The sequence below is a fragment of the Vigna unguiculata genome, chromosome 11, assembly GCF_037176805.1.
Source record: "Vigna unguiculata cultivar grain cowpea cultivar isolate G323 ecotype 2 chromosome 11, ASM3717680v1, whole genome shotgun sequence".
In the NCBI taxonomy this organism is placed as follows: Eukaryota; Viridiplantae; Streptophyta; class Magnoliopsida; order Fabales; family Fabaceae; genus Vigna; species Vigna unguiculata.
This window is the reverse complement of record NC_140802.1, coordinates 42,701,122-42,728,258: the sequence shown is the minus strand read 5'-3', so window position 1 is coordinate 42,728,258 and position 27,137 is coordinate 42,701,122. Positions and strand designations below refer to the sequence as shown.

General features: G+C 35.2%; 8 protein-coding genes across 8 annotated transcripts; 1 reads left to right on the top strand and 7 right to left on the bottom strand.

The window, feature by feature from the left end:
- Positions 1-72: 72 nt before the first annotated feature.
- On the bottom strand, positions 73-2,140 carry LOC114168895 (protein THYLAKOID ASSEMBLY 8-like, chloroplastic). Its single transcript, XM_028053865.2, has 3 exons — positions 1,669-2,140; positions 859-1,249; positions 73-311 (listed from the first exon to the last, which is right to left on the bottom strand). The coding sequence occupies exons 1-2, from the start codon at positions 2,041-2,043 to the stop codon at positions 860-862; spliced, it is 765 nt and encodes a 254-aa protein (XP_027909666.1). The 5' UTR covers positions 2,044-2,140; the 3' UTR covers positions 73-311; position 859.
- Positions 2,141-2,614: 474 nt separating this feature from the next.
- LOC114169094 (uncharacterized) lies at positions 2,615-3,710 on the bottom strand. Its single transcript, XM_028054117.2, has one exon. The coding sequence runs from the start codon at positions 3,478-3,480 to the stop codon at positions 2,875-2,877; it is 606 nt and encodes a 201-aa protein (XP_027909918.1). The 5' UTR covers positions 3,481-3,710; the 3' UTR covers positions 2,615-2,874.
- A 428-nt stretch (positions 3,711-4,138) lies between these two features.
- On the bottom strand, positions 4,139-6,809 carry LOC114170034 (Tetratricopeptide repeat (TPR)-like superfamily protein). Its single transcript, XM_028055502.2, has one exon. It carries the CDS (start codon positions 6,663-6,665, stop codon positions 4,362-4,364), a length of 2,304 nt encoding a protein of 767 aa, XP_027911303.1. The 5' UTR covers positions 6,666-6,809; the 3' UTR covers positions 4,139-4,361.
- Positions 6,810-8,483: 1,674 nt separating this feature from the next.
- Positions 8,484-10,702, top strand: LOC114170035 (ras-related protein Rab11C). Its single transcript, XM_028055503.2, has 3 exons — positions 8,484-8,788; positions 8,952-9,144; positions 10,002-10,702. Exons 2-3 carry the CDS (start codon positions 8,980-8,982, stop codon positions 10,485-10,487), a joined length of 651 nt encoding a protein of 216 aa, XP_027911304.1. The 5' UTR covers positions 8,484-8,788; positions 8,952-8,979; the 3' UTR covers positions 10,488-10,702.
- Positions 10,703-14,602: 3,900 nt separating this feature from the next.
- LOC114170031 (metal tolerance protein B-like) lies at positions 14,603-16,642 on the bottom strand. The gene is made up of 2 exons (XM_028055497.2): positions 16,312-16,642; positions 14,603-15,885 (listed from the first exon to the last, which is right to left on the bottom strand). The coding sequence occupies exon 2, from the start codon at positions 15,853-15,855 to the stop codon at positions 14,629-14,631; it is 1,227 nt and encodes a 408-aa protein (XP_027911298.1). The 5' UTR covers positions 15,856-15,885; positions 16,312-16,642; the 3' UTR covers positions 14,603-14,628.
- A 1,086-nt stretch (positions 16,643-17,728) lies between these two features.
- Positions 17,729-19,450, bottom strand: LOC114169848 (tropinone reductase-like). Its single transcript, XM_028055174.2, has 5 exons — positions 19,290-19,450; positions 18,846-19,053; positions 18,446-18,665; positions 18,229-18,335; positions 17,729-18,138 (listed from the first exon to the last, which is right to left on the bottom strand). The coding sequence occupies exons 1-5, from the start codon at positions 19,376-19,378 to the stop codon at positions 17,956-17,958; spliced, it is 807 nt and encodes a 268-aa protein (XP_027910975.1). The 5' UTR covers positions 19,379-19,450; the 3' UTR covers positions 17,729-17,955.
- A 1,782-nt stretch (positions 19,451-21,232) lies between these two features.
- On the bottom strand, positions 21,233-23,167 carry LOC114169851 (tropinone reductase-like). Its single transcript, XM_028055177.2, has 5 exons — positions 23,009-23,167; positions 22,561-22,768; positions 22,210-22,429; positions 21,760-21,866; positions 21,233-21,656 (listed from the first exon to the last, which is right to left on the bottom strand). The coding sequence occupies exons 1-5, from the start codon at positions 23,092-23,094 to the stop codon at positions 21,474-21,476; spliced, it is 804 nt and encodes a 267-aa protein (XP_027910978.2). The 5' UTR covers positions 23,095-23,167; the 3' UTR covers positions 21,233-21,473.
- Positions 23,168-25,439: 2,272 nt separating this feature from the next.
- Positions 25,440-27,100, bottom strand: LOC114169849 (tropinone reductase homolog At2g30670-like). Its single transcript, XM_028055176.2, has 5 exons — positions 26,792-27,100; positions 26,396-26,603; positions 26,010-26,229; positions 25,821-25,927; positions 25,440-25,736 (listed from the first exon to the last, which is right to left on the bottom strand). Exons 1-5 carry the CDS (start codon positions 26,878-26,880, stop codon positions 25,554-25,556), a joined length of 807 nt encoding a protein of 268 aa, XP_027910977.2. The 5' UTR covers positions 26,881-27,100; the 3' UTR covers positions 25,440-25,553.
- Between the last annotated feature and the right edge of the window lie 37 nt (positions 27,101-27,137).

Here is a 27,137-nt window from a genome sequence, read left to right as displayed (position 1 = left end):
ATGTGATCATCTGTATCATTCTTTTACTTGCTTCTTAACAATTGATAACAATTGGTACATTACTGACATGGATGATGAAACTGAACAAAGAACATTGGAATATTTCAAGCTAAGTTCAATCAGTTTCAATAGCAAAAGTTTATCTCCATTGTGCAAGGACTCGGTAAACAGTGTAAACCCTCAGGAAACTAATCATCCCAAAACCACACATTGAGCACAAATCTTAAGAATGAACGCAGCCTCAATCCTTAATTCCTACAACATCTGTAGTCGTTTGATGATCCAGCTCCTTCAGGAACACACCCTGTGGCCTGCGAAATATTAACAGAGGTGATAAGGTTTTTTATAAGCATTACTCAGTAACTCCTATAAAACTAAAGTAAAAGACTAATTATTGAAGCCTTTTTTTTATCTTAAACAAAAGTAGGTTTGATCCTCAAAGATGAATAGATGGTACATAGTAACATAATCTAAACAACCAAAGTACCAACGTCATAACATATCAGAGGATAATAACTGGAATTCGATGGCATTGTCATATTTTTAATTTCTAATGACATACATCATGCCAAGTTAAAATCCAGTCATTCTTCATTGATAAATTTCTCCGCACAGTTTTCATTCAAATAAGCAAGTTTCGTGCTATCAAATTTGACAATCTTCTCATCATCTATATGATGGAAAAATTGACTACCCGATTACACTAACATAGAACCTTTTGACCCACATTCTATCGAATTAAACTCATTAACTTTTTACTGTGCCCGTAAGTCAGCTCATGAGCACAACAAAAACTCCATTTTTATTTTAAAGCAAATAATCAAACTCTCGGGATGACAGAGTGAAGAGAGTTCAAACCTCAGCGCGCGCCAAATATCTCTTGTGGTGGATCATAGATATTTGAATCAGGAAAAATCTCCTCAAAATCTTGTTTCACTTTGTTTCTCAAAAGAGGATGTGGCAGCAGTCCTTTCAACAAAATTCTGAATGGCAACTCGTCAGGTGGATCCGGGGAATTCTTCATGTCCTCGTATATGTTCATCGCATCCGCAGGAGATCCATAGTTCAAGAAGCCCCTTATGACTTCAGTATAAGTCTGAGAATCAGGGAACAAATTTTCCTTTCGCATGCTTTCCCACAATTGCAACACTTCGTCCATTTTTTTGGACCTTGCCAATGCAATGATTAAGTCCTTATAGAGGAATGTATCAGGTTTGTACCAATCTTGCTTTTGCATAACCTTAAACATCTGAAAATTCATTCACTTAATCACTTGTAACCTCCGTACAATAAGCAGTGCACAGCTATAATGGAAGGTTTAATACATCAGTATGTCCAAAACTTGAATTTTTAATGAGGTCCTTAAATTGCAATTAGATACTTTGTTATACAAAATTATATGAGTCACTGAAGTTAATTTACGATGATTCAAATACCAGAAAAATAGTAATTTCAAAAGAGTTAGGATACGACTATAAAATATTTTAGTTTAGGACCAGATTAAAAATTTCCAAATGGTTCAAGAGACAGTGATGAATTAAACCTTGTAATAGTTGTCATAAATAATCACTATAACAAACAGGTTCGGACTAAGAAGCATTATGACAAACAGGTTATGGGCTAAAAACATGAAAATTAAAAATGCAAAAGAATTTGAAGAGTGAAAACCTTGAGAGCGAGAGAAACTTGTTCTTGACGCTCAAGTTCAGTGAGAACGGCGATCATGTCCATCTTCAAGAGTCTGAGAACGTGAGATTTCATGAACTTTTGAAGCTTATCCTCGTCATCCTTAAACCTCTTCAAGCCCAATATCACAAAGAGCGCTTCTTTGCCAATGAGCTTCTTTCCCCTCCAAAGGGGGCCTCTGGGCCTTCCGTCGTGGTATTGCCTCCAACACGACGTCGTTTTCAATGAAGTAGATTCAACGAAGGGCAGTGGAGCTGAACCGTGTTCGATAAGTTTAGTAGTTCTCGTAAGCTGTCCCACTAATAAAGAACGAAAATCACAGATTTTCGGAACTTTCGAGAAGGAACGACTAGCCATCACACTGCACTGCCACTGAAATACTCAAACCAAGGCTATGTTTTTTTGGTGATGAAGCATTTTGTAACTCCAAAGGGAAACCAGGGATGTGATACTTTCACGGTAACTAAAAAATATTTAACTTATCAACTTTAAATAATAATATTTTAGTTATATTTATTATATATTTTTAATTTAATATGTATAATTATTGTTTTTAAATGGCTGTATTTTTAAGGCTATCAAATTCCTATTTTTTTTATGCTCTCCTTTGGTCACGACCAAAAGATAAAAGTACATAAATACTTAAAACACCTCCGAATTGGTTTGTTCGTGACTGTTATTAAATATTACTATATTCGCGTATATATTAGAGTCTGATATTTGAAAAATGCAATTAAGCCAAAAATAGTTGTAAAACCAAACACAATTTTCCTTTTCCTGGCAAGATGGAAATGAGAGAGAAGTTCTAACGTAAGATTCTTAGTAACTTGTTCTCCACTACTGAATAACATATTTGTTCCTAAAAAATAATCCTAATATCATTTCGCGTTGTTCCTCACTCTCAAGCAAACACAGCAGCAAGACACAATTTTTCAGCAACCTGCACGTTTCTTTTACGATAACATTAAGAAATATATAATTGATATAAGAAAAAAGATTGAATGATGCAAACAATTTGCAAGCCAAATAGCAAAGCAAAATTGAATAAAGCACTTGGAAGAATTAGTTTGAATTCGATCTCTTGATTTCATCAGCATTTTCCATCAACGATCTTTGAATCCTTGATGATAACATCATTCACTTTGACACCTTAAACATGGTTGAATCACGGATATTTTCTTTACTGGTTTAACGAGTGAAGGCATAGAGGACGAGAAAAACGTAGATTAGAAGCGCAGAGGGAACAAGAACGAGCAATGGAGCCACCGCGGCGAAAGTATGAGGACTCCCACAAGCAATGGTTCCCAACTTGATCTGCACCAAATCCACAAGAGCCACCACCAGAAACCCGCATCCGAAAACCGACCCAAAAGCCGAAACCAGAGTCCCCAACCTCAAAACCACCGTGTTAATTTTCGCAACACTGTGGACCCAGCTGTTGTTGTTATTGGCGCCCAAAACGTCACCATCGTCGACGTCCTTGCTGAAGTTGATCACGTTCTTGAGAGCCAAGGCGATGAGGCTTGAGAAGAGGAAGGAGCTGAAGGAGTACACGTGGAACGCGATGAGGCCTTCGGAAATGGAGGTTCCGGCGGCGCAGTCGGTGTTGTCAGCGTCTATGAGGGTGTTGGTGGTGCTGGTGGTGGTGATACCGAGGAAGAGGGCTAAGGTGAAGAGAGAATTGACGTTGACGATGCCGTCTAAGGCCATTATGTGAATTCTGGTGGTCGTCATCTTCCGGCGAGACACGTTGGACATTTCCGGTGATGAAACCAAACCTATGAAAGATAGCATTATATTTTTCTTCGCATAAAACCGCAAATGCGGTTTTGTTTTCTCAGCTCAGGGATTGTGTTTTTGTATTGCTTGCAAGCAACCATTTAACGAATGCGTTACTGTATGTCTGTTGAGAGTGGCGTATAAGCTTACGTTTGGAACCAAACCCAGTTAACTTGTTTCCTTCTCAAAACTGTGCAAAAAGAAAAAAATGTTAAAAAAAATAAAATTAAAAGATGAGCCTTTGCTTTTGTGTTAGAAAACAAAGTTGCAAGGGATAAATGTATGAAATCACAATGCATTCATAGCAATTTATTCTTCTTACCGTCAATGTAACCTCTTATATGTTTGACATTTGTAGCTTCGAATTCATATTTGAAATATATAAAAACAAAAATTATTTGAACAATTTCAGTGGATCACAAATTTGTGTTTGGTTTCGCTCAACACGAAACCAAATTTAAATTTATTTTACTATTAGCAATAATGATCATAATCCCTCTTTACTTAGTAGACAACACAAAACCCATGAAGAAAAGGGGAGAGGTACAACGATGTAAATAGAAAGAATGATGGTATGTAGTGTCTTTAATTTGTAGATCAAACTCTGCTAACCTATCGTAAAAGAAATACTTTCTAGTATAACGTGTTTGGAAACATTGAATCAGAAAGAAACTTGGGTTTAAAACAGAAGATATATAACATTGACCAGCCATTTTCCAGCTAAGAAGCCACATAAATACAACAAAATTGATCGTGAAGTATACACCTGTGATCACAGAAACATTTGCAGATCACAGCACTAATAAGATAATGCAAAAACTAAATTACAATTTCCAATTTCATAGACTGCTAGATTTTCATCCCATCCCCAGAACTTAAGTTACAACTGTGCCTTCTCAAGAAGGATCATCTCTTTCACTCAAAATCGATGCCCTTTGGAATCTCAATTTATCAATCTCCTTCCCTAGATAATCTAAAGTAGTGTCTGTAACATGGTTAGGGGTGCATCCAGCATCCAGCATCATTTTTAAGAACTTGTAAGCATCCTTCAATAGCCCTGCCTTACTGTGAACTTCAATCAATGTATTGTAAGTGACAACATCAGGATTTATCCCACAGCTCTTCATTTGCTCAAAGAGCTTATTCACCTCATTGATTCGGCCTGCCTTCCCCAGAGCATTGATGAGAGTGTTATACATAACTATGTCAAGATAACCTCCCTGCTTCAGTAGCCTATCAAGAACAGCACTAGCTAGATCAGCTCGTCCCATCTTTCCTAAACCTTGAAGTATCATATTGTATGTAGCTATATCAGTAGGGCAAAAATTTTCTCCCATTTCAGCCAGAACAGCCCAAGCCTCATTGAAATAGCCCTTTTTGACAAAAGAACTCATGATAGAATTATAAGAATAACTCACTGGACTCACACCTGCATCACTGAAAATCTCAAACAATTTGCAAGCCAAGCTCAACTTTCCCTTTGCCAAAAATATAGACAAGAAAGTATTCACCATATCAATATCAAAAGAATCCGGTCCTTTTTCTTGGACTCTTTGACCGCGAGAAGGAGAAAAAAGCTGGGAAGAATAGCCAGTAGAGCACATTTGATTGGCCAATTTATCCATGTGCGGCGATGATGACCACTCGTCAATCCCATCGAAGGAAGCTTCCTCCCCATCATTAATGTTGGTGTTATCCTGTGCACCACTTAAGAAGCTCATGATGTCACTAAAATCTCCTTTGGAAGGGAACATAGGTGAGTAATCCTTTTTCTTTCCAGGAGGATTCTTCATAGAAGCTTCCATTCCAGCTTTCCACTTAAGAACAGAAAGTACCAAATTGTTTTCCCTGATATGCTTCATAAGCCGGTCTGTCCAATCCCAGCGACCGTGCCTATGAATGCTAATCAGCAGCGATGTTATGGTGACAAGGTCAACAACAAAACCTCTGCTTTCCATTTCTTCCACCATCTGCAGCGCCTCCTCCAGTTGACCCTCCTTACAAAGCTGCAAAACAACAATGCTGTAAGTAATCCCATCCACAAATTGGCCCTTCTTCTTGAGGTCACAAAACATAGTATAAGCAGCTTCCGCCCTGCCATTCCTAAGCAGCCCATGAATGAGAATATTATAAGTCCAGCAAGAAGGTCTCACACCTTCTTGAACCATTTTCTCAAACAGCTGGCAGGCTTCAACAACCTTGGTGGCCTTAAAATGTCCATCCAGCAGAGAATTATAAACAAGCGTATCCGGAGGGAACCCATGGCTCTGCATGTGGTTAAAAACCCTTGTGGCATCACCCATTCTAAAAGTTCTGCAACAGGCATGAATTAGGTTTGTGTAGGTGAAGCGATCAGGTTGGTGAGCTGAGCCATTGAGCTCATCCCACACAACAAGCGCATCATCCACCTTGCCAAGCCTGCAAAGCGCAGTGATGAGACTGTTGTAGGTGCACAAATCAGGGGCAACCAACCCCTTGCCATCGTCCTTCATCTCCTTGAAGAGCGCGAAGCAAGTAGCCAAATCACCCCAACAACCAAATGCGTGAATACACACATTGTAACCCGACGTATCAAACGAAAACCCTTTCTTCTCCCTCAATTTTGTAAACACTTGCTTAAACTCCACCCTCATATCTTCTTTTCTCAGAGAAACCAACAATCGGTTGCACGCGATGGACTTCGAATCGACGGCGTCGAGGAGCTTGAAGAAGATGGATAACGCGAGAGAGAGTTGGTTTTTTGTCAGTAAAGCAGCGATGAGGGTATTGTAGACTGTGGTGGCATCGAGGTGAAGGTGCTGCACGTAATCTAATAATTGGAAAGCTAAGCTGAAGTTCGAGGAGAGAATGAAGGAGTGGAGGAGGAGGTTGAGGGAGTGGGGATCGAGAACGACGCCGTCTTGCGTCATGGAATGCAGGACGGAGGGGATGTCGGAGAAGAAGCCGCCGCCGGAGAGGGAGCGGAGGACGAGGGAGTACGCCGCCGCGGAAGGGTTGTGGTGGGAGCGGGTCCATTCGAAGAAACGAAGCTTTTGCGAAGGGTGAATCGATTGGTTGGAAAGGATTTTCAGAATAAGGGGCTGGGTGAGTCCGAGAGCGACGGCGCGTGGGAGATTAAGCGTTGCAGAGTGAGAGTGGGATAGCGTGTTGGTGATAGAAGCCACCACCAACACCTCTCCCAGCTGTTTCCATTGCCGCATTACACTCTCAACGGTAGTTAGTCGAACCAAAACTCTAAATTCCGTTTCGAAATCAATGCGTCGCCGTTTCGGCGTGTTAAGCCTTGGGCCCACCGACCCAACTAACCTATAAGGAATTGGACCAGGCCCAGTTTGCAGTAGTGGACACTGGTCAAACACTGCATTAACACTTATCGTAAAAATAAATAAATGTAAACATAAATAACTCTCATTTTCATGGCTTCATTCTTGTCCAACCACTTACACATTAGTAAATAAAATCCAACTGCTTTGGAATTGGAATCATTTGGTCTGGTCTAGTGGCAGAGTAAATAACAATAAATTTTTATTTTGACAAATTGTGTTGATTTAGTCAACAATTGAATAAGTTTATGAATACATACTATAAATATGTATATACTTGTAATTTATACTACCAACAAACTATAATAGTATATACACTTATGTCATGACAGATAACTCCATGTAACTTGATATTAAAAAAAGAAGAAGAAAAACTCAAAGTTTGATTTTGGTGGACAACTACTATTTAGACATATTTTATGGCACAAAATGGAGACAAGGGACCAACTTAAATAATTTGTTTTTATCAAGGAATGGTTAGTTATTTCCGTAGACATTGTTGGCTTTGACAACAATAAGTCAAGAGGAAACACAGAGTTTTTGTTTCTCTTTTAACCACTTCCTCATCTTCCTTTCTAATATTTCACTTAGTTTAGTTATGAAATAATGATAGACAATTAGAATGGTAAAGAATACTGAAAATTTTAAAAATAACGTTTAAATAAATAAGAGTATTATATGAGATTGATATTTCATTTTATGAAAATTTTAATCCTTAATCTCATACAGTTTAAATAAAATAATATATTTTTCATCAATGTTTTAAAATAGAGGAATCACGGTTTTAATCTATTCAACCTTATACTAAATTTACTTAATTTCTGCATTTTCAAATTATATATAATTTAGACTAAAATAATTTTCATTGTTGTCTACTTTATCGTGTCTATAAACCTTTAACTCTGACATACATAGGCACACATATCCTTAAACTTAGACTGACACAGGAGCACATGTTATATATGTACGTACGCGCGAACAGATATATACACAAGTACATACCATGTCTCTACAAACATATAATGTACGCTTTAAGCTATATCTATTTTAAATGCTTTGATAGTGTAAATCATTTTAAAAATCATCACTCTATAACAAATTTTTAAAATGAATTATAATTTATCTTATATATATGGATAAATGAAACACTTTTTTTTTTTACTATAACAACTGAAAAAGTATAAAAGAAATGTGGATTTGGTTTTAGTGATTAAAATAAAAAGTAATGTGATTTTTTAAAGTGCTTTTTGTATCTATTAAGTATTTTTTTAATTTTGGATCATAACGTATGTTTGTAAATCTGGATTTAATAAAAATGTTTTTATTTAATACAGCCTCCTCTGATAATATTATTTGTTGGAAAGTTTGAATAAAATGATTGAGATGGTGATGAAGTGTCGAATCCAAATAAATTTGAAAATAATTTGAAGAATAAAAGAATGAAAAGAAAATAATTGAAATTGAGATTACCCTTATTAAAAAAGGTTGTGATTGGTGAGAAGAGGGAAGAAGAGTATGAGGAGAAAGAAAGCACAGGAACAAAAAGGGAGTGTAACAGGGACACCCTGTCCTTAACGCACCACACCCCACCCTCCACCAGCCAGCCTGCCACACCCTACAACTTCATCACACGGACTTTGTCTTTCTCACATTCTTCAACACCACAAATTATAAATTAATAATAATAATAATAATAATAATAATAATCAAATGTTATATATACGTATATATTTATTTATTTTTCTTTCCTAAAAAATGAACTTATTTATTTGCGTTGGCGTTGCTTTCTCACTCGTAGACATTTCTGTTTTCTCCAGTTGGCCAATTCGGCCACTCTCCTTTTCCATCTCCACCAAAATCCCCGGCGGTTCCTCCGGTTATCCGAACCGCTCCGCTCCGGTTCCCCACCTTCTCTCTCTCGACTTCCCTACTTCGCTTAGTTAACGACTAAACACACTTCACCAAACGAATTTCGTTTACCAGTTCGTCGCCGTCTTGCGGTGAGTTCTTTTTCGTTACGATTGAGTTCGTAGAGAGATCCGTTTCGCCGGTTCGAGAATGTGTTTTTTTATGCGCGTGTGGCCACGCGCCGCTGTGCTCTCCTAACGGTTAGGTTTTGGATCTGGATGAATAATATGTGGTGTTTGGTGTTGGATCTGGCAGGTTTGAGAGATCGGAGGGGAGAGGAGCCATGACGCATCGAGTGGACCACGAGTATGACTATCTGTTCAAGATCGTTTTGATCGGAGACTCAGGTGTTGGCAAATCCAACATCCTCTCCAGGTTCACTCGAAACGAGTTCTGCTTGGAGTCCAAATCTACTATCGGAGTCGAGTTCGCCACCAGGACTCTTCAGGTACTTCTGCCTCCTTTTCCCTTGCTGATTTTCCGTAATGGACGCGTGTGTTTTTCCTGATTGATTGCATGCTTTTATGATTTCTGGATTTTGTCTTGTTATTTTCTTCTTTCTGCTTGGATTTCTGCCAGTTATGTGCATGTATATGTATTCGACTATGGTCTTTTTTTAGTCTTTGCTTTAAAGGATTGATAGAATAGCTTATTTATATCTCAGATCCTTTTCTGAGGAAATAAATAGCAAGGTTTTAAGTTGCGCTGGCGGCTTTGCTGTGATCTTCACGTTTCATGAATTTACGGACAAAAACCTTGATGTTGTGATCAAAATTACGATGGCAGAGTGTTTTTCAAAACCTCTCATGAATATAATGTTTTGGAGGAATGATTTTAGCTTTCGGTGTTACGATCAAATGGATGAGGATTTGGATTAATATTTTATGTAACATAATTAAACAGTTGTTTTAGCTTGATTTTTGTACCTTCAGATGAGATGGATTGCTTCTCATTTAAAAATTGATCAAGAAATTATATCATTGAACTTATGACTAATATTATATGGTCAATGTTGTGGAAAACTTTTGGTTATTTATGTTTGAAGTTTTTCTTAATTGGATGGATAGTTGTCAATGGAATGAACAAGGTTTTAAATGCAGTCGAGGTTGTTTTTTTGTCATGATCTTTTCATGTTGCTGAAAATTACAAACGCAATGCTAGTGAAATGCCCGTTGCATTAGGAGACTCATGAAACCTCAATCTTGCTGTCTGTCTTAATAACGGTTGCTGAAGGTTTTTTGAAAATCTTGATGCTGAAGGCTTGTTTTGTTACATCATTACTAATGGCTTTTTGTTTGTGTACAGGTAGAAGGGAAGACTGTGAAAGCACAGATCTGGGACACAGCAGGTCAGGAGCGGTACCGTGCCATTACCAGTGCTTATTACAGAGGAGCTGTAGGTGCTCTACTTGTATATGACATAACTAAGAGACAAACCTTTGACAATGTCCAAAGGTGGTTGCGTGAGCTGAGGGACCATGCGGATTCTAATATCGTTATCATGATGGCTGGAAATAAATCTGATTTGAACCATCTAAGAGCGGTTTCGGGGGACGATGGTCAAAACTTGGCAGAGAGGGAAGGTTTGTCATTTCTTGAGACATCTGCACTGGAGGCAACCAACATTGAGAAGGCATTCCAAACCATTTTGACAGAGATTTATCATATTGTTAGCAAAAAGGCACTCGCAGCTCAGGAAGCAGCTGGTGGTACCACACTTCCTGGTCAAGGTACCACCATCAATGTTGGGGAGGCATCTGGGAATACAAAGAAAGGCTGCTGCTCCACTTAGTGTGACATTTGAGGGAAGAGCGTTGGTAGCAGATAGTATTTTTCCCCCCAATTCTGTTTTGCCCTTTTCTCTTTTTTATCTTTTTTTTATTTTTTTTATTTTTTTTTTCTTTATGGGTGAGAGAGACACATGTAGATTACATTTACTCCATTGAGTTGCAAAAACAAAGTCTGTGAAATTTATAAAACAATAGTCTTGCTAGTTTCTTTGGATTATCTGTTCTGTTATGTGATAGTTTCTAATGAGTTAATGTAATATTTGAACGGCGGACAGAAATTGATGATATAGTGTGATGGTTATTGGTAATCTAACACTTCAGAGAGATCATATAAGATATACACACCTTCTGGTTTTTGTCGATACATTGTTGTTACAAGGCTAGATCTGTGACCTGCTTGACAGTGTATATGATAATCTCTTGCCAGTTCTTCTGCTCTTTGGCTGATTCAGTAGGTAAAATCAAGCACCTCGTTTGAAATAGATAATTACAAGCACCTCACTTATCAGGGAAGCAACCTTTTTGTCATTATAATTTAAATTGCAATGAAGTTGGAATTTTGTGTTGTGGAATCCGTACTGTCATCAAACAGAATGCAACTCCAGATTGCTTTCTAGAACGTCAATCTTAAGTGTTCCTGTATGACCTTAAAACATTTACATTTAGTTGTATTTTGATTGTTTTAAGGTGCTCTATTGCAAACTTAGGGACACCTGAGGATGATGTACAGCTCGAGCACTTTGGTCGTATTCTGTTCACAAGCTACAGTGTTGGTTACAGCAACACAATTTATTACAATATTATTTGTTCAGCGCAGTGTTTGTGTTTACACAAGAATTTGATCTTAATACAATTGTTTTGATATCTTTTTATTTCAACTTTTCACATTCCAATCTTCACATTAATATATTAACCGATGAGACGATATATCGGTTAAGAATAATGCACTTACATATTGATTGAGACGATTCATTCACGTAAGAAAGAATCTTAATTTCTTGCAACGAAGTCTAATTTCTTGCAAAATAGTTGGACAATAAAATATCGGCATATTAGTGGTTTTTATAATTGACTATATGCAGTGTATTTGTCTTTTGTTAGACAAATTGATAAATATTAGTAACATTAGTAGATTTCATGGAGACTCCTTTCAATTTTTTACCTCCTAAGAAGTCTATATATAAAAATATTTTATAACTTCACTCCAAAATGTGTTTGTCCATTTCACAATAAATTGTCTTGTGATATATATTTTAGTGTGTATAGCTTTAAATAACAAATCTACTAAGTGGGTCACCAAAATTTATTGTCCCCATATTGATTTAATTAAAAAAAAAGAAAATTATATATTTTTTTAATGAGCTATCCACTTAAAAATAATGTAATATTTTATTAAGTTTTTTTTAGAAATGGCAAAGCAGATCAGCCCGGCCCGTTTTGGTCCGTCCCGCTTTTTGGTCTGCTCCATAGTTTAATATCGGATTCACTTTTCTGATCCGTCCCACCTTACGGGTTGGCCCGCGGGACTGCAGGCTGACCCGCATTTGTGATGAACAAAATATTTTTTTTGTGTTAAGCAAAATAAAAACTTATTTTATTTTTTCATAATAATTGATATTCATTTTCTATCGAAATAATTTCAATTAGTTTACCTAATCAAAGATAACAACAAAGATTATGGCTAAAGTACAATAGTAACATGTCACCTTACAAGACATGTACCTAAAAATGCATAAAAAGATATTCCATATTCATGAACTAAAATCATTGTCTTATAATAATAATAATAATAATAATAAAAGGAACTTAAAGAAACAACGTGATGAATGATGTGAGAACTAAAAAACGAGAACATATAATTTTGTAAGTGGGCCAACCTGCTCCGCCTTGCCTTTAGCCCACGCGGGTTGTGGGGCGGGCCATTGCGGGCTACCGAGTTCAACATCTCAGCTTGCCCCACATTTTTTTGTGCGGGTCTGCGAGCTAGCCTGCCCCGAATTGCCATTCCTAATTTTTTTACAAGAGAGTACGGATGAATGTCTGTTGTCAGAAAAGAAAAGAAACTTTCAAGAGAGAATGAAAAAAAAAAAAAGGGCAACCAATGAATTTTGTGCAATTCTATACACTCGAGCTAATTAATTTGGAGAAAAGATTTTATACCACATCTAATATATTGGGTTTCTTATGTTGTTTAGTTAAGTACTCATTAAAGTTTTCTTGTATTATTATCCATTTTGTTAGTTAAAAGAATATATTTCTACTCATCTTTTGAAGTTCCTAAAGAACTTATGGTATACATGTTAATCATTATCAGTAGAAATTTTTACCGACTAGTTCAATAAGGTTCTTTTTTCATTTTCTTCCATATTGAAGTTTTTCAAGTAAAAAAGTTTTAGTATTTTTTGTTTTTTGTTTTTATTTTATACATCTTATTATTTTACATATTATTTATATAGAAAATATTTGATCTAAATTTTATTTTCACTTATTATTTTGTTATATTTCCATCAAGATGCAACTTGAACAATTGAAAAGTTAATGAAACTAGAGGGATAAACAGACAATTGCGGGTACAACTAAGGAAGGGCACATGATAACTCATCATAACGGTAAGAACATTGATAAGAACATGAGGAGAAATGTATGATAATCCACTTAACTAACTTTAGGTTTAAGGATTTTTATACATCTAGGGTTTAATATACATTATGTCGGTTAATGAAAGAGAAGACATGGATGGAACAATACTGAATCCTCTCCCTTTATTTCTCTGTTACCGTTTTCTTATTATGACAACTATGCAATTTCTCTGTACTTGCTACTGTTTAGTTGCTTACATTCCATGGTAAGAAAATTACCATTTTCATAATACTATATATGAAGATTTTTGTCATCATTTTCTGTGTGTTGAACTTGAAATTGTTATATTGGTGCTTCATCGTCATGGACAAAGAATACTCACATCAAAGAACTCACCACCACTAATGTAAAACAAATTTTAGAGCTCATTTCAGTCCAAGAATAGTTAGTTCAAAGGCACTTAACACTTTAACAGATTGAAACCTAACCTTTCTGAGGCTTAATAGTACATAAAAAATGTTGATAAGAAAAAGGAATCCATTGGAGTTGAAGTATAGTGACATGGTCTTGGTGAAATTAAAACCCTACAAACAACATTATGTTGCTCTTAAGAAGAATGACAAAAAAAAAAAAAAACTCAATTTGAGGTATTTTAGTACCTTTTTGTAATTGAAAGAATTTGACATGTCTATAAATTTGTTTTACCCCAAACTACTGGAATTCATCAAGTATTTCACTGTTCTCAACTTAAGCAGTGTAAAGGGAGCCACTCTCAACCATATGGTCCATTACCTATTACTAAAACCGTTATTTGCAACCGATCAACTTGGGAATACCACTTAGATTTACATAAGACTAATCGAGATCTCAACTTTAAGGATAATGTTGATTTTAATGGGGAGGAATTGTAACAATTGCAACTTCAACAATTTAAAGAATGAGGAAAGAAGAGGAAAGGAAGATGCAATTTCTGGTAGAGTCAAGGAAGGACACATAATACATATACCAGGATTGTTTTGATCATTGTATGTTAAACTTGTAACTATTACACTTTTCTCTGCATTCTTGTTTACCAATGACTGCCCCCCAACTTGACATCAGTCAAGCAAATCCTCATCTCTTGATGTTGTAGCTTTAAATGCATCATGGTGATTTCTTCATATTCATCCACATTATGCTCCTCTGTGTTATATGGAATCTGTTTTTACTGTTAAAGAGAATAGGGAAAGAAAGGATAGATGGAGAGAATTGAGGGACAGGTAGATCAGTTCATTCAATTTTCACATATAAAGAAGAGGGTTATTAATGATAGGAAAAAACAAATTGACAATTACTTAATTTTGGATGATGTTGTGCATAATAGTCTTTTGAGTAACAGAATTTCAAACTTCTGTCCTGTGCTTAGCAATTTTAAAATCAAACATGAAACATTTTTTTGTGCTGTCTTAATCTTTTAGCATATCAAATTCACTCTTAAGTCAAAATATAAAAGAATAAACCCCATTTTTTGAATTTTTTATGACTATGCATCAACCAATTATTCACTAGCAAAACAATCTAACATTACTCAATTTGTATGGTTACATGCTGTATTTGATATGTTTTTTCACAGTAGTGTTTAATCATGCCTAGTAAATCAATGGAACTAATGCCAGGCTCAGCAACTACATGGCAAGAAAGAACAAGTTTTCCAAGAGTTATAGCCCAAATGTGCAAGTCATGAACATCCTGCACTCCCTTGATATTTCTAATGCCACTTTCTAGCTTGCTAATATCTATCTCCCTTGGTGTACTTTCCATGAGAATGCCATAAAGATTCCTAAGCATGGGAAGGGTAGCACTTAAAGATAAAACAGAGAATATAAGAGTGCACACAAGATCAACTATAAACCACTTAGGTTTAGCCCATATTATGGCTCCAGCAATCATCACTCCAACAGATTGAATCATATCAGCCATGACATGCAAATACGCTCCCTGAAGATTTAGGTTCAAGACATTTGTTTTTGTGTGACTACTTGAAACCAGGGTAGCACTCTCTTCATCACTTATTATAGATAGCTCCTTATTCCCATGATCATGATGATGATGACTATGATAATGACCCGAGTCTTCATGATGATGATGATGACTATGATCATGACCAGAGTCTTCATGATGATGATGATGATGACTATGATCATGACTAGAGTCTTCACAACCATGATGATGATGATGACTGTGATCATGACCAATCCATGCAACCATGATAAAGTTAAGAACAAACCCAAATGTTGCAATTGCAAGCATGACCTTTCCATTCACACTGGCCTGTTGTAGAAGAATTCTACCAACTGCTTCATATATCAAATAACCAGATATCAACCAAATTAACTGAACAGATATAAGAGCCCCCAAAACCTCGAGACGATTGTATCCGAAAGATTGATGTGGTGTTGCCTCCCAACCAGAAGCCCACACTGCAAAGAGAGAGATAGAGAATCCAGTAATATCAGAAAGCAAATGTGCTGCATCACCGATGACAGCTAGGCTGTGAGCTTTTATTCCACCAACAAGTTCCACAACCATGACAATAGCATAGAAAACAATAAGACCACAAAGTTTCTTTGCCGACTTTGAAGACTCTTTTGATGTCACAACACTATTTTCATGTCCAGAAAAAGGACAGCCAGAACAGCAGGATGTCTCTGTCTTCATAGGAAGAACATCAAGTCTTTCAGATGTAATTGGTATCTCAATTTCCTGCATTATCCTCTCTTCCACCAAGATGGGGGCTTCCCCGTTATCCATTTGCTCCACAAATCTGGGTACTTATAAACCCTAAACAAAACAAGAAAACCATTTAGAAAAAGTCACCCCAAGGCTCAGTCTTTTGTTAGATTGCCAATACCAACACCAACACCAGCAAGAGCATTCAAAATTAATTCCTATGTAGAACCAGCCAGAATTAGGTAAATTGTACATTATTTTACCATTTCAAACAAAGCAATAAGATAAAATCGACATATTAGCAGGTCAACGATAAATTGGACTACTTCAATTTCAAGTGTGCAATCAAAATAAAATAAACAGAGATAGCATTACATATTAAGGGGCTTGTTGGGAAAATCAGTGAAAGTGGCGAAATCAAACGCCAATTACATCATAAGAGGAATGAGTATTTTTACATGTGACAAATTTGCGTTAAAAAAAAAGGATTTTACAGAAAAGAAACGGAGGTAAAATGATAAAATCAATAAACCATACCAGTAGAAGTGGAGCGGTGGTGGAACCGAGGAAATAGATTGGAAATTGAGAATGGTCTCGGGAATCAAGGGCTTAGGTCAGAGGAAGCGATAGAGATTGGAAGGGAAAGATAAAGGTATAGAAATGAAGAAAAACATGTCTACGAAGATGTTGATGTTGTTGATGGTGACAACAAATTTAACGGGATGTTGCCGTGGGACAAATCTCTCCGTGGAGAGTTTGCAATTGCCGGCAACAACCAAGTAAGAAACCAAACTACATGTTTCTTATGTAGATACCGTCCCTCACAAAATTAGCATCAGATACCATTAGACCAATACCATGCCAGACGTTACTTTTATTTTAGTAAACAATTTGTACGTTTCGAATGCTACATTTATGAATTGAAAGCTAGTAAATAGTTTGGATTTTTCTTTCCTTATAATAGAAAAAAATAAAGTTATTTGCTTTCGTATCTTGAATTTTAAGATCATATCGCATCTTTTAATTAATATAAATCGATATCCTTTTAATTTAAGAAATTAAGGTTTATAAATGTTACGATGATTATTACTTAAAAAAATTGATTTTTTTCACAAACAAAACTCATATATGTAATACATAAAATTCATTTACATATGAATTATTTTCTATGTATGTAATGCTGCGTAAATAACATATGAAATAATTCATATGATAAGTAACATATATTGTATATGAAATATAGGTAAGTTATGTAGGAATAAAATGATAAATAAATAGATACGAAATAATTGATAAATTAGTTTTGATATCTAGCCAACTGCAATCATCACCAAGAAGCCCACAAGATGCACCAAAACACCGCCGCACCGATTCACACCTGCACGCGTTGAAACAAGAGGTCCACAAACGTGGAGTTTCTTCCCCTCTATCAAACCTGCATCACCGAACAAACATCACGCACGCCATGACTCACACAAGAAACACTAAGCTCCTGCACCACCGCATAGGCCACCGCCGCAACCAAGGAAGACAAACCCTATCCTATATTTTCTCTCACGGTGTTATTTTCGAGAGAATATCATCCGCCACATAATTCTCAACCAAAAATTTTAACACGATGTGTTTATGGGTTTTAATTGAGTCCTTCACATACTTCCCTGTCAAGCTAACCGAGTATTTTTTTTTTTTTAAAGCCGTTAACGATATAAACCACCAAACTCTTGGGTCTTTGGACCGAACTCTTAATTTTTCGAGAGAGGACTACCAGAAAAATTTAATTCACATAAGACACCATTCTCGGCCAAAAATTTTAAGATGATGGATTTATGAATTTTAATATTTATATAGTACTCAGACTTTCTAATTTTTACTCACCTTAGGTTCCCATGAAATATTATTGTTAACAGCAAATTTCATTCATTCTTACAATTTATACGATGAAGATTTTTTAAGATGAAAACAAGCACTAAGCACTGTGTTTTATTAATACCAAACAATAAACATCATGCATTCCAAAATACATTTAACATACTACACTTTCACTGCCAGATTGACAACTAATTGTGAATTCGAACACACCCTAACCCGAACTTAGGAAAGTCCAGTCTGTTAATTTATTCTTACATGACACAGAAAGCAATGCAATGACAGTGTGACTGATTTAACACAGAAAAACTAAGGCTAGAATACGTGGAGGCCATTCACAGTGAAGCCTCCATCAACATAAATGGTCTGTCCTGTGATGTAAGAAGCTGCAGGTAAGCAGAGAAATGCCACCAACGAAGAAACCTCTTCTGCCTCTCCAATCCGTCCCAGGGGGATTCCAGAAATCAGACCATGCCGAACTTTTTCCTCTTTGAAGACCTACAAGAACATAACATAATCATATGATGCCCTCAAACAAAACAAATCACAAGAATAATCATACACTAACGTTGACAACAAAAAGGTTACCTTTTCCCCAAGAGGGGTTCTAATTGGCCCCGGTGCAACACAATTCGTTCTTATGTTGTCTCTGGCCCATTCACATGCCAGATTTTTTGTCACTTGGTTTATTGCACCTGCATGCCAATTACATATATGCACCTTTTCAAATTACCAGCTACACTAATTGCCTAGTTTTTACTACTATCTAGCTAACTCTACCACATGGAATGCAATGAAAAATCACCTTTTGTTGCACTATAAATAACAGATACTATGTTTGTAGCTACAAGACCAGAAACGGAGGACATGAAAATGATACTTGCAGCTTCTGAAGCTTTTAAGAGAGGATGTGCAAGCTGGCTTAAATGGAAACAAGATTCAAGATTCGTATTCATCAGAAATGCGAAATCTTCTGCTGTGAAATCCAAGGTTTGTTTCGGTATGTTTGTTCCCACGTTGTTTACCTATAGAATCCGCACAAAATGTAAGCCGAATATCCGATAAAATAACAAATGAAAACACTAACACAAAAAACGTTCGTTACTAAAAATGGATTTCGAACTATTCCTCACAGTATTAACTTTTAACAAAAGGTTGAAAAACTAACTATAACTCCATGCAATTGAATTGAATGAATTACTAACAAGGATATTGAGTTTCCCATTGAACTGAGAGGAGACTCTAGCTATGAGTTCTTCTCTTTCTAAACGAGAGGCCACGTCACAGACCGAACCGGTTACTCTGTATCCTTTTGTAGTCCATTTGTTTAAGGATTCACTGAGTTCAGCTTCGTTTCGAGCACAAGTGTGTACAGTTGCCCCAAGTTGTGCCAACTCCTCCACGATAGCATATCTATGTGATGAAGTACAAATAATAACATCAGAGGAATTAATAACCAGAAACAGTTCTCATGCAATATCCACTTACTTTGTACTTCTTCTTCTTAATTACTAACTTTTATTGATGCAAACATTCTTACAGATTAACACAAAAGTTAAGCACTTTTTGCAATAGCTTTTGGTTTTGTTCAGTGGGAAGTTTGAAAAAAAAATGAAAAATTTGGAAGAAGAAGGAGAGATGATAGTAACCCGATTCCTTTGGATCCACCGGTGACCAGTGCTGTCATTCCTTGCAAAGACCACCTGCTGCTTTTGCTACCATTGTTTGTCTCACCCATTTTTTTCTCTTCAATGAAGGAGATGATAAGATGAATGAAGTTTTATTATAAAGAGCTTATATTTATAGTCATTATCATTTTCTCTGTGTACGCAGAAATTTAATAGTTAAAATGTAAGCCATGACAAAAAGTAATTTGATAATATTGAACTCGCTGAGTTTTCAAAACTTATCCTCTTCAACCTGATTTTGCGTAAAGCAAAAGTCTGACTTAATGTTTGATTTATTACTGTTGAGTAGCTAATATGATGTAATCAATGATTGACTTATTTTTGTGAGATCCGTCGCTTTTAGTTGTAGATCGACACAATATGTTATGTTTTCTTATTAAGGATTTAAGTGCTTATTTTCTTCATGAAAATATATGGGCTATCGTTTGTATAGTTCATATTGCATACATTTTTCTTTCTCGAAAACATGCACATGCAACTTCTTTCTTCCTCGACAATGATCCTAAGTGCAGTGTTGTTGAGAATAGTCTAAGTGTGAGTCAAAGTCCCACATTGGATAGAAAAGACAAAGTTAAACACTATATAAAAATAAAGACCCATAACAACATTACCTTAAGGTTTTGGGATTAAAGTGTCTTATATATATAAAACTAATGTCATATAACCATATAGAACCATAACTCATATATGTGACCAAAGGGGTCACTCATATATGAAAGATAAAAGAAAAAAACAAGGGACTCACCTTTGAGGGGAGATGTTGAGAATAGTCCAAGTGTGAGTCAAAGTCCCACATTGGATAGAAAAGACAAACAAAGTTAAACACTATATAAGAATAAAGACCCACCTTAAGGTTTGGGGTTAAAGTGGTGCCTAAGGTCTTATATGTGTAAAACTAATGTCATATAACCATATGGAACCACAACCATGTGTGAGTGGTTTTTCATGGAGAATGGTTATGTTTAAATGTATTTGTGTTTTACATTATTGTTAGTTGTTTAAACTTTTACTTTATTCTCTTTGAAAATGTGATTGTTATATTGGGGAAACTCAATAATATATCTCTTTGTTGCTGATGGATTCTTTCCCCAGTAGTTGTGAGTGCTTTTGTGATGGTTGCTCTAATTGTATGAAATTTTTGTGGGTCAAGTGCATTAAAATATGTTCTCTATATCTTTGTGGTTATTTTTTGATAATAAAAAAAAATACATAAGTGTTTTTATTATGACACTCCCCTTCCAGCGGAAATATTTCAGACCACAAGTACACTCATCTGAGCCGGTTTTAACCATCGGCTTTGATACCACTTGTTAGGTCTATAGAGGTGGTTTCATTGGGGAGAACAAACACCAATGAGATCTGAACCCAACCATATAAGGTAATGACACCACTCTCAACTTAAAACCTTAAGGCGATGAGTTTATGAGTCTTGATCCTTATATGGTGCTCTACTTTCTCATTTCTGGTCAATGTAAGACTTAGACTCATACTTGAATTCCTAACAATCTTCCCCTCAAGGGTGAGTCCCTTCAACCACATTGGTACACCCCCCTTCAGCGGAAGCCCACGAGTACTCATTTTTTGTCCATTTTTGTACCATCGTTCTTGTTCTTCTTAAGGGGACACGTTTACCTAAAACCCTTGTCAAGAAGACTTTCGATACTAGGATCATACATGCAATTTATTCAAACTTAATTCTTGCAGTTCCCGGGTAAAAGTTTAATTAGCATTTTTTAAATTTTTTATACAAATTATTTAATCAATTGTTTTAATTATTAATATCAGGTAACTAGATCGACTAATATAGCATATTAAGAAAATTATTAAGCAATAGTCGACCCTTAGATCTTATTGCAAGATTTTTTTTTTCAAAAAATAATCAAATTTTACGAAGACACCTAAAAGAGAGAAATAATAAATTTTAATAACTTGAGAATTATCAACAATTTTCACATTAAAAATCTTACATTTAGTCGTTATTTAAAAACTAAATGTGAGAGTTATTCATTTACAAGGAAAAGCTTATATATAAAGATCTTCTTCCCATAAACCGAACTTAGGAAAGTACTGTTAATTTATTCTTAATGACACAAAGCAATACAATCAGAGTGTAACTGACATAACACAGAAAATGTCGAAACGAGGCTACAACGTATTGAGGCCGTTTACAGTGAAGCCGCCATCGACACAAATGGTCTGTCCTGTAATATATGATGCTGCAGGCAAGCACAGAAATGCCACCAACGAAGACACCTCCTCTGCCTCTCCGATCCGTCCCAGAGGGGTTTGACAAATTACAGCATTCATAACTGTTTCCTCTTTAGAGTGCTTCAACAACACAACACAATACCATGATCTCCTCAGTCCACACAAAAAACAAAAACAAATCACAACAGTAATCATGCACTAACATTGCCAACAAATATGTTACCTTTTCCAGAAGAGGGGTTCTAATTGGCCCTGGTGCAATACAATTAGTCCTTATGTTATCTTTCGCCCATTCACATGCCAAATTTTTTGTCATTTGGTTCATTGCTCCTGCATGCCAATTACGTACAGCTTTTCAAATTACCTAGTTTTTACTACTCATTACAATCTCTAACCGGCTATGACGAAATATTATATATTTCTTGTTTTTATTTATATTGAGAAAGATATTATATATCTGATTCTTTTTTATTATTATCAAACTTTTTTTTATTTGATTTTTATTTTTCCTTCTAATAAATCAATAAACAGGAAGTTCTGATTGGTTTTTCACCCAAACTTTTCTTAAACTTTTCTTGTGTGTTTTTTGTAAGTATGATTTTTTTCATTTCTCTTGTGGCTTACACATGTCTAATAGGCTAACTCTACCACATGAAATGCAATGAAAAATCACCTTTTGTTGCACCATAAATAACGGATGCTAAGTTTATAGCCATAACACCAGCAATGGAGGATATGAAAATGATACTTGCAGCTTCTGAAGCTTTTAGGAGAGGATGTGCAATCTGGCTTAAGTGGAAACCAGATTCAAGATTCGTATTCATCAGAAATGCGAAATCCTCCGCTGTGAAATCCAGGGTCTGTTTCTGTATGTTTGTTCCAACATTATTTACCTAAATCCATTCACAAATATTAACGAAAAAGAATGTTTTAGTCCTACAAGTTGGATCCCAAATTTGTTCTCATTCTTGTCATAGTTAGACAAATTTTAAGATGAAAAGGTGAAAAATGAACATGTCATTACAAGGATATTGAGTTTTCCATTGAACTGAGATGAGACTCGAGCTATGAGTTCTTCTCTTTCTACACGAGAGGCCACGTCACAGACCGAACCGGTTACTCTGTATCCTTTTGTGCTCCATTCCTTCAAGGATTCACTGAGTTCAACCTCGTTTCGAGCACAAGTGTGTACAGTTGCCCCAAGTTGTGCCAACTCCTCCACGATAGCATATCTATGTGATGAAGTACAAATAATAACATCAGACAAATTAATAACCAGAAACAATTACTATATTTTATTGGTACAAACATTTCTTACGTATGAACACAAAAATTAAGAACTTTTTCCGCTAGCTAGCTTTCGTTGTTAATTGATAGCTAACAAATTAATAGGTATTTTTGAGTAACAAGTCTGAAATTCAGGAACAAAAAGTGAATGAAAAAAATGTAGAAAAAGAAGAAATGATATCAACCCGATTCCTTTGGATCCACCGGTGACCAGAGCTGTCATCCCCTGCAGACACCATCTGCTTTTGCTACCACTGTTTGTCTCACCCATTTTTTTTTTCTTCTCTTCAATGAAGAATATGATATGATGAATGAAGCTTTATAATATCTTATAATTGATATTTCTACCTTCTAAATGCTTAATTTGTAGTCATTATCTTGATGGAGAAAGTTAAGAGTTAAACGTAAGCCATAATAAGAATAGTTTGGCATTGATCCCTTGCTTGTACCGAATGTTTGGTTTATATATGTTATTGTCCAGTACCTAAAGGATTGAGAAAATGTAATCAATGTTTGAGATTTTTGGAGGATCCGTGTTATATTATTTTTGTGATATCCATGATTTTTAGTTGTCGATCAACACAATATGTTAACTTTTTCATTAAAGATTTAAGTTTTCTTCATGCGAATATACCGGCTTTCGTTTGTGGTTCATATAAAAAAAAAATGGTTTATATGTAATTTCAAAACCATTATTGTTGTTGTTATAGGCACTCTTCATTATAAAAACGCTTTGGGTTTGTTTCATGCGTTGCACTTTTGAAGAAAATGGAAGGGAATTAAGTAGACTTTGATGTTTTAGGTCTGAATGGGCATGAATTGGGATGAAAGTTAGATTTACATTACTTTCCAAAATTTGCCTTAGCTGTTTGGTGTCATAATATCACTTCAAATACATTACGTTTTTTTTTTTTTTTTTTTTCTGAACCTCATTATAGTATCAACCACCATCAACTTCATAGACCTTGTACAAAGCATTCACTTTCTTCATAGGTAAGAAAAGAAGCAAGTGCTTAAATTTAAAAGCAACAAAATTCATCATGTGAATTGCATTACCAATTTCATACCTTCAAATAACACTAATTGCCGCAGTACAATATGTTGAATATTGACGAATATGATTTATTTTTAAAATTAAATATTTTATGAGAAATTATAGATTTAAAAAATTATAGATTTGAAAAATGAAAAATCAATTAATATTTTTAATTATATAAAAGGAATAAATTATTTATCAAATATATATACCTTATAGGATAATATTAATAATTGTAATGTTAGTTGTATAAGTGAAAAGAAGTTTCTTAGAGTTAAAAAATAATAACAATTTATTTAAAATTCACAATGTTATTAATTGAAGTAGCGTTATTATCTATTAAAAAAATGTTAAATGAAATTAATGATCACAATTTAATAAATAATTTTGTATAAAAAATGTTCGAAAAATAAATTTTAAATAAAATATTTTATTTTTTAAGTATGTTTTAGATTTCTCAAACTCTTAAACCATCTTGTTTAATCTATGATCCATTATATTAAGCTAAAGTACGATACAAAGACAAATCTCACAAACATGCTTAAGTAAAGTTTTTCATTATAATATTAATTAATAGATATACTACAATTTCTTAAAACTTTCAAAATCAATACCTTTTTTCACTAATGAGATGAATAAGAACAAAAAAAAAAAAATCTCAACTCCAACAAAGAAAATAAGATATACTCTAGTCAAAGTCAAGTAATACGTATAGAACAACTTTTGTTTAATATTATTCCTAGTCAATACATCACACTAAACTAACAAGAGTTTGTATTTCTATTTTAGAAACCAAAACATCACCCACACACACTACTCGCACAGGCACATATACATTTCCTATCACACTCATTTATTATTCTCCATATACATCCTTTTATTTTAACATTAAACAAAGACAACAAGTACATAACAACCGACAACACATCAAATAAAAATATTTTGTTGGGTTATATATTTTTTCATATGTTTTGGTTATATATGGGTTATGGTTATAGTCATTGAGAGATTGTGGTTCCATATGGTTATATGGCATTAGTCTTGCACATATAAGACATTTGACATGAGTTTTACACCAAAACCTTAAGTCAATGGTATTATGGGTCTTTATTTTTATATAGTGTTTAACTTTGTATTTTCTATCCAATGTGAGACTTTGACTAACACTTGGGCTATTCCTAACAATCTCCTCTCAAGGGTGAGTTCCTTTTTTTTTTCTTTTTTCATATGGTATATTTCCCTTCAGGTGTATGGTGATTCATTTTTTGTTGTAGTTATGCGATCAGTCAAGTGGGCACTTTTTTGTGTTATGGTTATACGGTCAGTCATCCCGAACCATCGGCTCTGATATCACTGTTGGATTATATATTTTACGTCATATAGGTTATGGTTATAGACATTGAGAGATTTTGGTTCCATATGGTTATATGACATTAGTCTTGCACATATAAGACATTTGATATCAGTTTTACACAAAAACCTTAAAGCAATAGTGTTATGAGTCTTTATTCTTATATAATGTTTAATTTTGTATTTTCTATCCGATATAAGATTTTTGCCAAAGAGAAAGTTTAAAAAAATACAACAATAATAAGAGACCGACTTTTATAACAATAGACCTCAAATCAAACATTAACACAGTCAAAGTGCAAATTCAATAAGCACTGAAAATGTTACAATAAGCTTAAGTCAGGCTAGCTTATATGGAGGCCATTCACGGTGAAGCCGCCATCGACACAAATGGTCTGTCCTGTAATGTACGAGGCTGCCGGTAAACACAGGAATGCCACCATCGAAGACACTTCCTCTCCTTCTCCAAACCGTCCAAGAGGTGTTCGAGGAATGTAAGCATTTACAATCTTTCCCTCTTTTAAGAACTGCATTCGAGTTCAATACAAGCAGATAATAGTTAATCATAACATCAAGAACAATAATCATATATACACTAACAATTTAACTACCTCTTCAGCCGCAGGGGTTCTGATTACCCCAGGTGCAACACAATTACTCCTTATGTTGTCTTTCGCCCATTCACACGCCAAAGTTTTTGTCATGTGGTTCATTGCTCCTACATGTCAAAACACGCATACTTCACCAACTTACTCTCTCTGTTACTTCCACTGCAAATTTAACCCAAAACAAGTAATTACCTTTTGATGCACTGTACACAACGGATCCTATGTTTATTGATACCACACCACCAATGGAGGATATGAAAACGATGCTTCCAGCTTCTGAAGCTTTTAAGAGAGGATGTGCAAGCTGGCTTAGGTGGAAAGAAGATTGCAAATTCGTATTCATTACAAATGAGAAATCTTCCTCCGTGAAATCCAGAACCTCTTTCCATACGTTTGCTCCCACGTTGTTTACCTGAATAAATTCATACATAAGTGTGCTAACCCTAATCTCACAAAGTATAACTGAAAAACATTAATGCAAAAGTTAATTATCGAGCTTTCATAGGATGATTTTTTATTTTGAGGAAACTGAAAAATTAACTTCAATTCCATGCAATTGAGTTGTATGAATTACTGACAAGGATGTTGAGTTTGCCATTAAACTCAGAAGAGATTCTGGTTATAAGCTCCTTTCTGTCTGCACCAGACGTCACGTCACATACCGAACCGGTTACTCTGTATCCTTTTGTGGTCCATTCATGTAAGGATTCATTGAGTTCAGCTTCGTTCCGAGAACAAGTGTGTACAGTGGCCCCAAGCTGTGACAACTCCTCCACAATAGCATATCTATATACATACATATGAATGGTGAGAAACAAAATCAAAAATTCATGCAAGATCTACCCTCTTGTTTTCTGCAATTATTAATTACTATAGTTCATTGATACAACCATGTTTGCTTTTGTAGAAATCACCAAAATGTTACAAATGAAATGAAGAAATGTGGAAGAAGAAGAAGAAGGTAGTAAAGTTACCCGATTCCTTTGGATCCACCGGTGACCAGTGCTGTCATTCCCTGCAAACACCACCTGCTGCTGTTGCTTCCACTGTTTCTCTCACCCATCTTTTTTCTCTCTTCAGTGAAGGATATGATATGATGAATTTGCTGAATGAATCTGAATTCGTTTTATGTATTTATAATCACAAATTTTATTCCTTGTGGGGAATTTTTCCTTTCTTCTGTTTTGAGTCAAAACCTTGTATGTTGTTGATGCAATATCAAATACCAACTTTGCCTCTAGTCGTCATTGATGATATAAATTTAGTACACTGAATGCGTTTTCTATATTTACAATCACAACTTGATTAGTTCTGTAAGTA

Excerpts from the sequence above, each read along its gene's own strand:
- LOC114168895 (XM_028053865.2), bottom strand. The coding sequence starts at position 2,043 with ATGGCTAGTCGTTCCTTCTCGAAAGTTCCGAAAATCTGTGATTTTCGT. Across the intron at positions 1,250-1,668 it reads AAGTTTCTCTCGCTCTCAAG|ATGTTTAAGGTTATGCAAAA; the intron begins GTTTTCACTCTT and ends ATGAATTTTCAG.
- LOC114169094 (XM_028054117.2), bottom strand. The coding sequence starts at position 3,480 with ATGCTATCTTTCATAGGTTTGGTTTCATCACCGGAAATGTCCAACGTG.
- LOC114170034 (XM_028055502.2), bottom strand. The coding sequence starts at position 6,665 with ATGCGGCAATGGAAACAGCTGGGAGAGGTGTTGGTGGTGGCTTCTATC.
- LOC114170035 (XM_028055503.2), top strand. The coding sequence starts at position 8,980 with ATGACGCATCGAGTGGACCACGAGTATGACTATCTGTTCAAGATCGTT. Across the intron at positions 9,145-10,001 it reads TCGCCACCAGGACTCTTCAG|GTAGAAGGGAAGACTGTGAA; the intron begins GTACTTCTGCCT and ends GTTTGTGTACAG.
- LOC114170031 (XM_028055497.2), bottom strand. The coding sequence starts at position 15,855 with ATGGATAACGGGGAAGCCCCCATCTTGGTGGAAGAGAGGATAATGCAG.
- LOC114169848 (XM_028055174.2), bottom strand. The coding sequence starts at position 19,378 with ATGGGTGAGACAAACAATGGTAGCAAAAGCAGCAGGTGGTCTTTGCAA. Across the intron at positions 18,666-18,845 it reads ATGGGAAACTCAATATCCTT|GTAAACAACGTGGGAACAAA; the intron begins GTTAGTAATTCA and ends CGGATTCTATAG. Across the intron at positions 18,139-18,228 it reads GAACCCCTCTTGGGGAAAAG|GTCTTCAAAGAGGAAAAAGT; the intron begins GTAACCTTTTTG and ends ATGTTCTTGTAG.
- LOC114169851 (XM_028055177.2), bottom strand. The coding sequence starts at position 23,094 with ATGGGTGAGACAAACAGTGGTAGCAAAAGCAGATGGTGTCTGCAGGGG. Across the intron at positions 22,769-23,008 it reads GGTGGATCCAAAGGAATCGG|ATATGCTATCGTGGAGGAGT; the intron begins GTTGATATCATT and ends TTCATCACATAG. Across the intron at positions 22,430-22,560 it reads ATGGAAAACTCAATATCCTT|GTAAATAATGTTGGAACAAA; the intron begins GTAATGACATGT and ends GAATGGATTTAG.
- LOC114169849 (XM_028055176.2), bottom strand. The coding sequence starts at position 26,880 with ATGGGTGAGAGAAACAGTGGAAGCAACAGCAGCAGGTGGTGTTTGCAG. Across the intron at positions 26,230-26,395 it reads ATGGCAAACTCAACATCCTT|GTAAACAACGTGGGAGCAAA; the intron begins GTCAGTAATTCA and ends GAATTTATTCAG. Across the intron at positions 25,928-26,009 it reads TGTGTACAGTGCATCAAAAG|GAGCAATGAACCACATGACA; the intron begins GTAATTACTTGT and ends TTTGACATGTAG.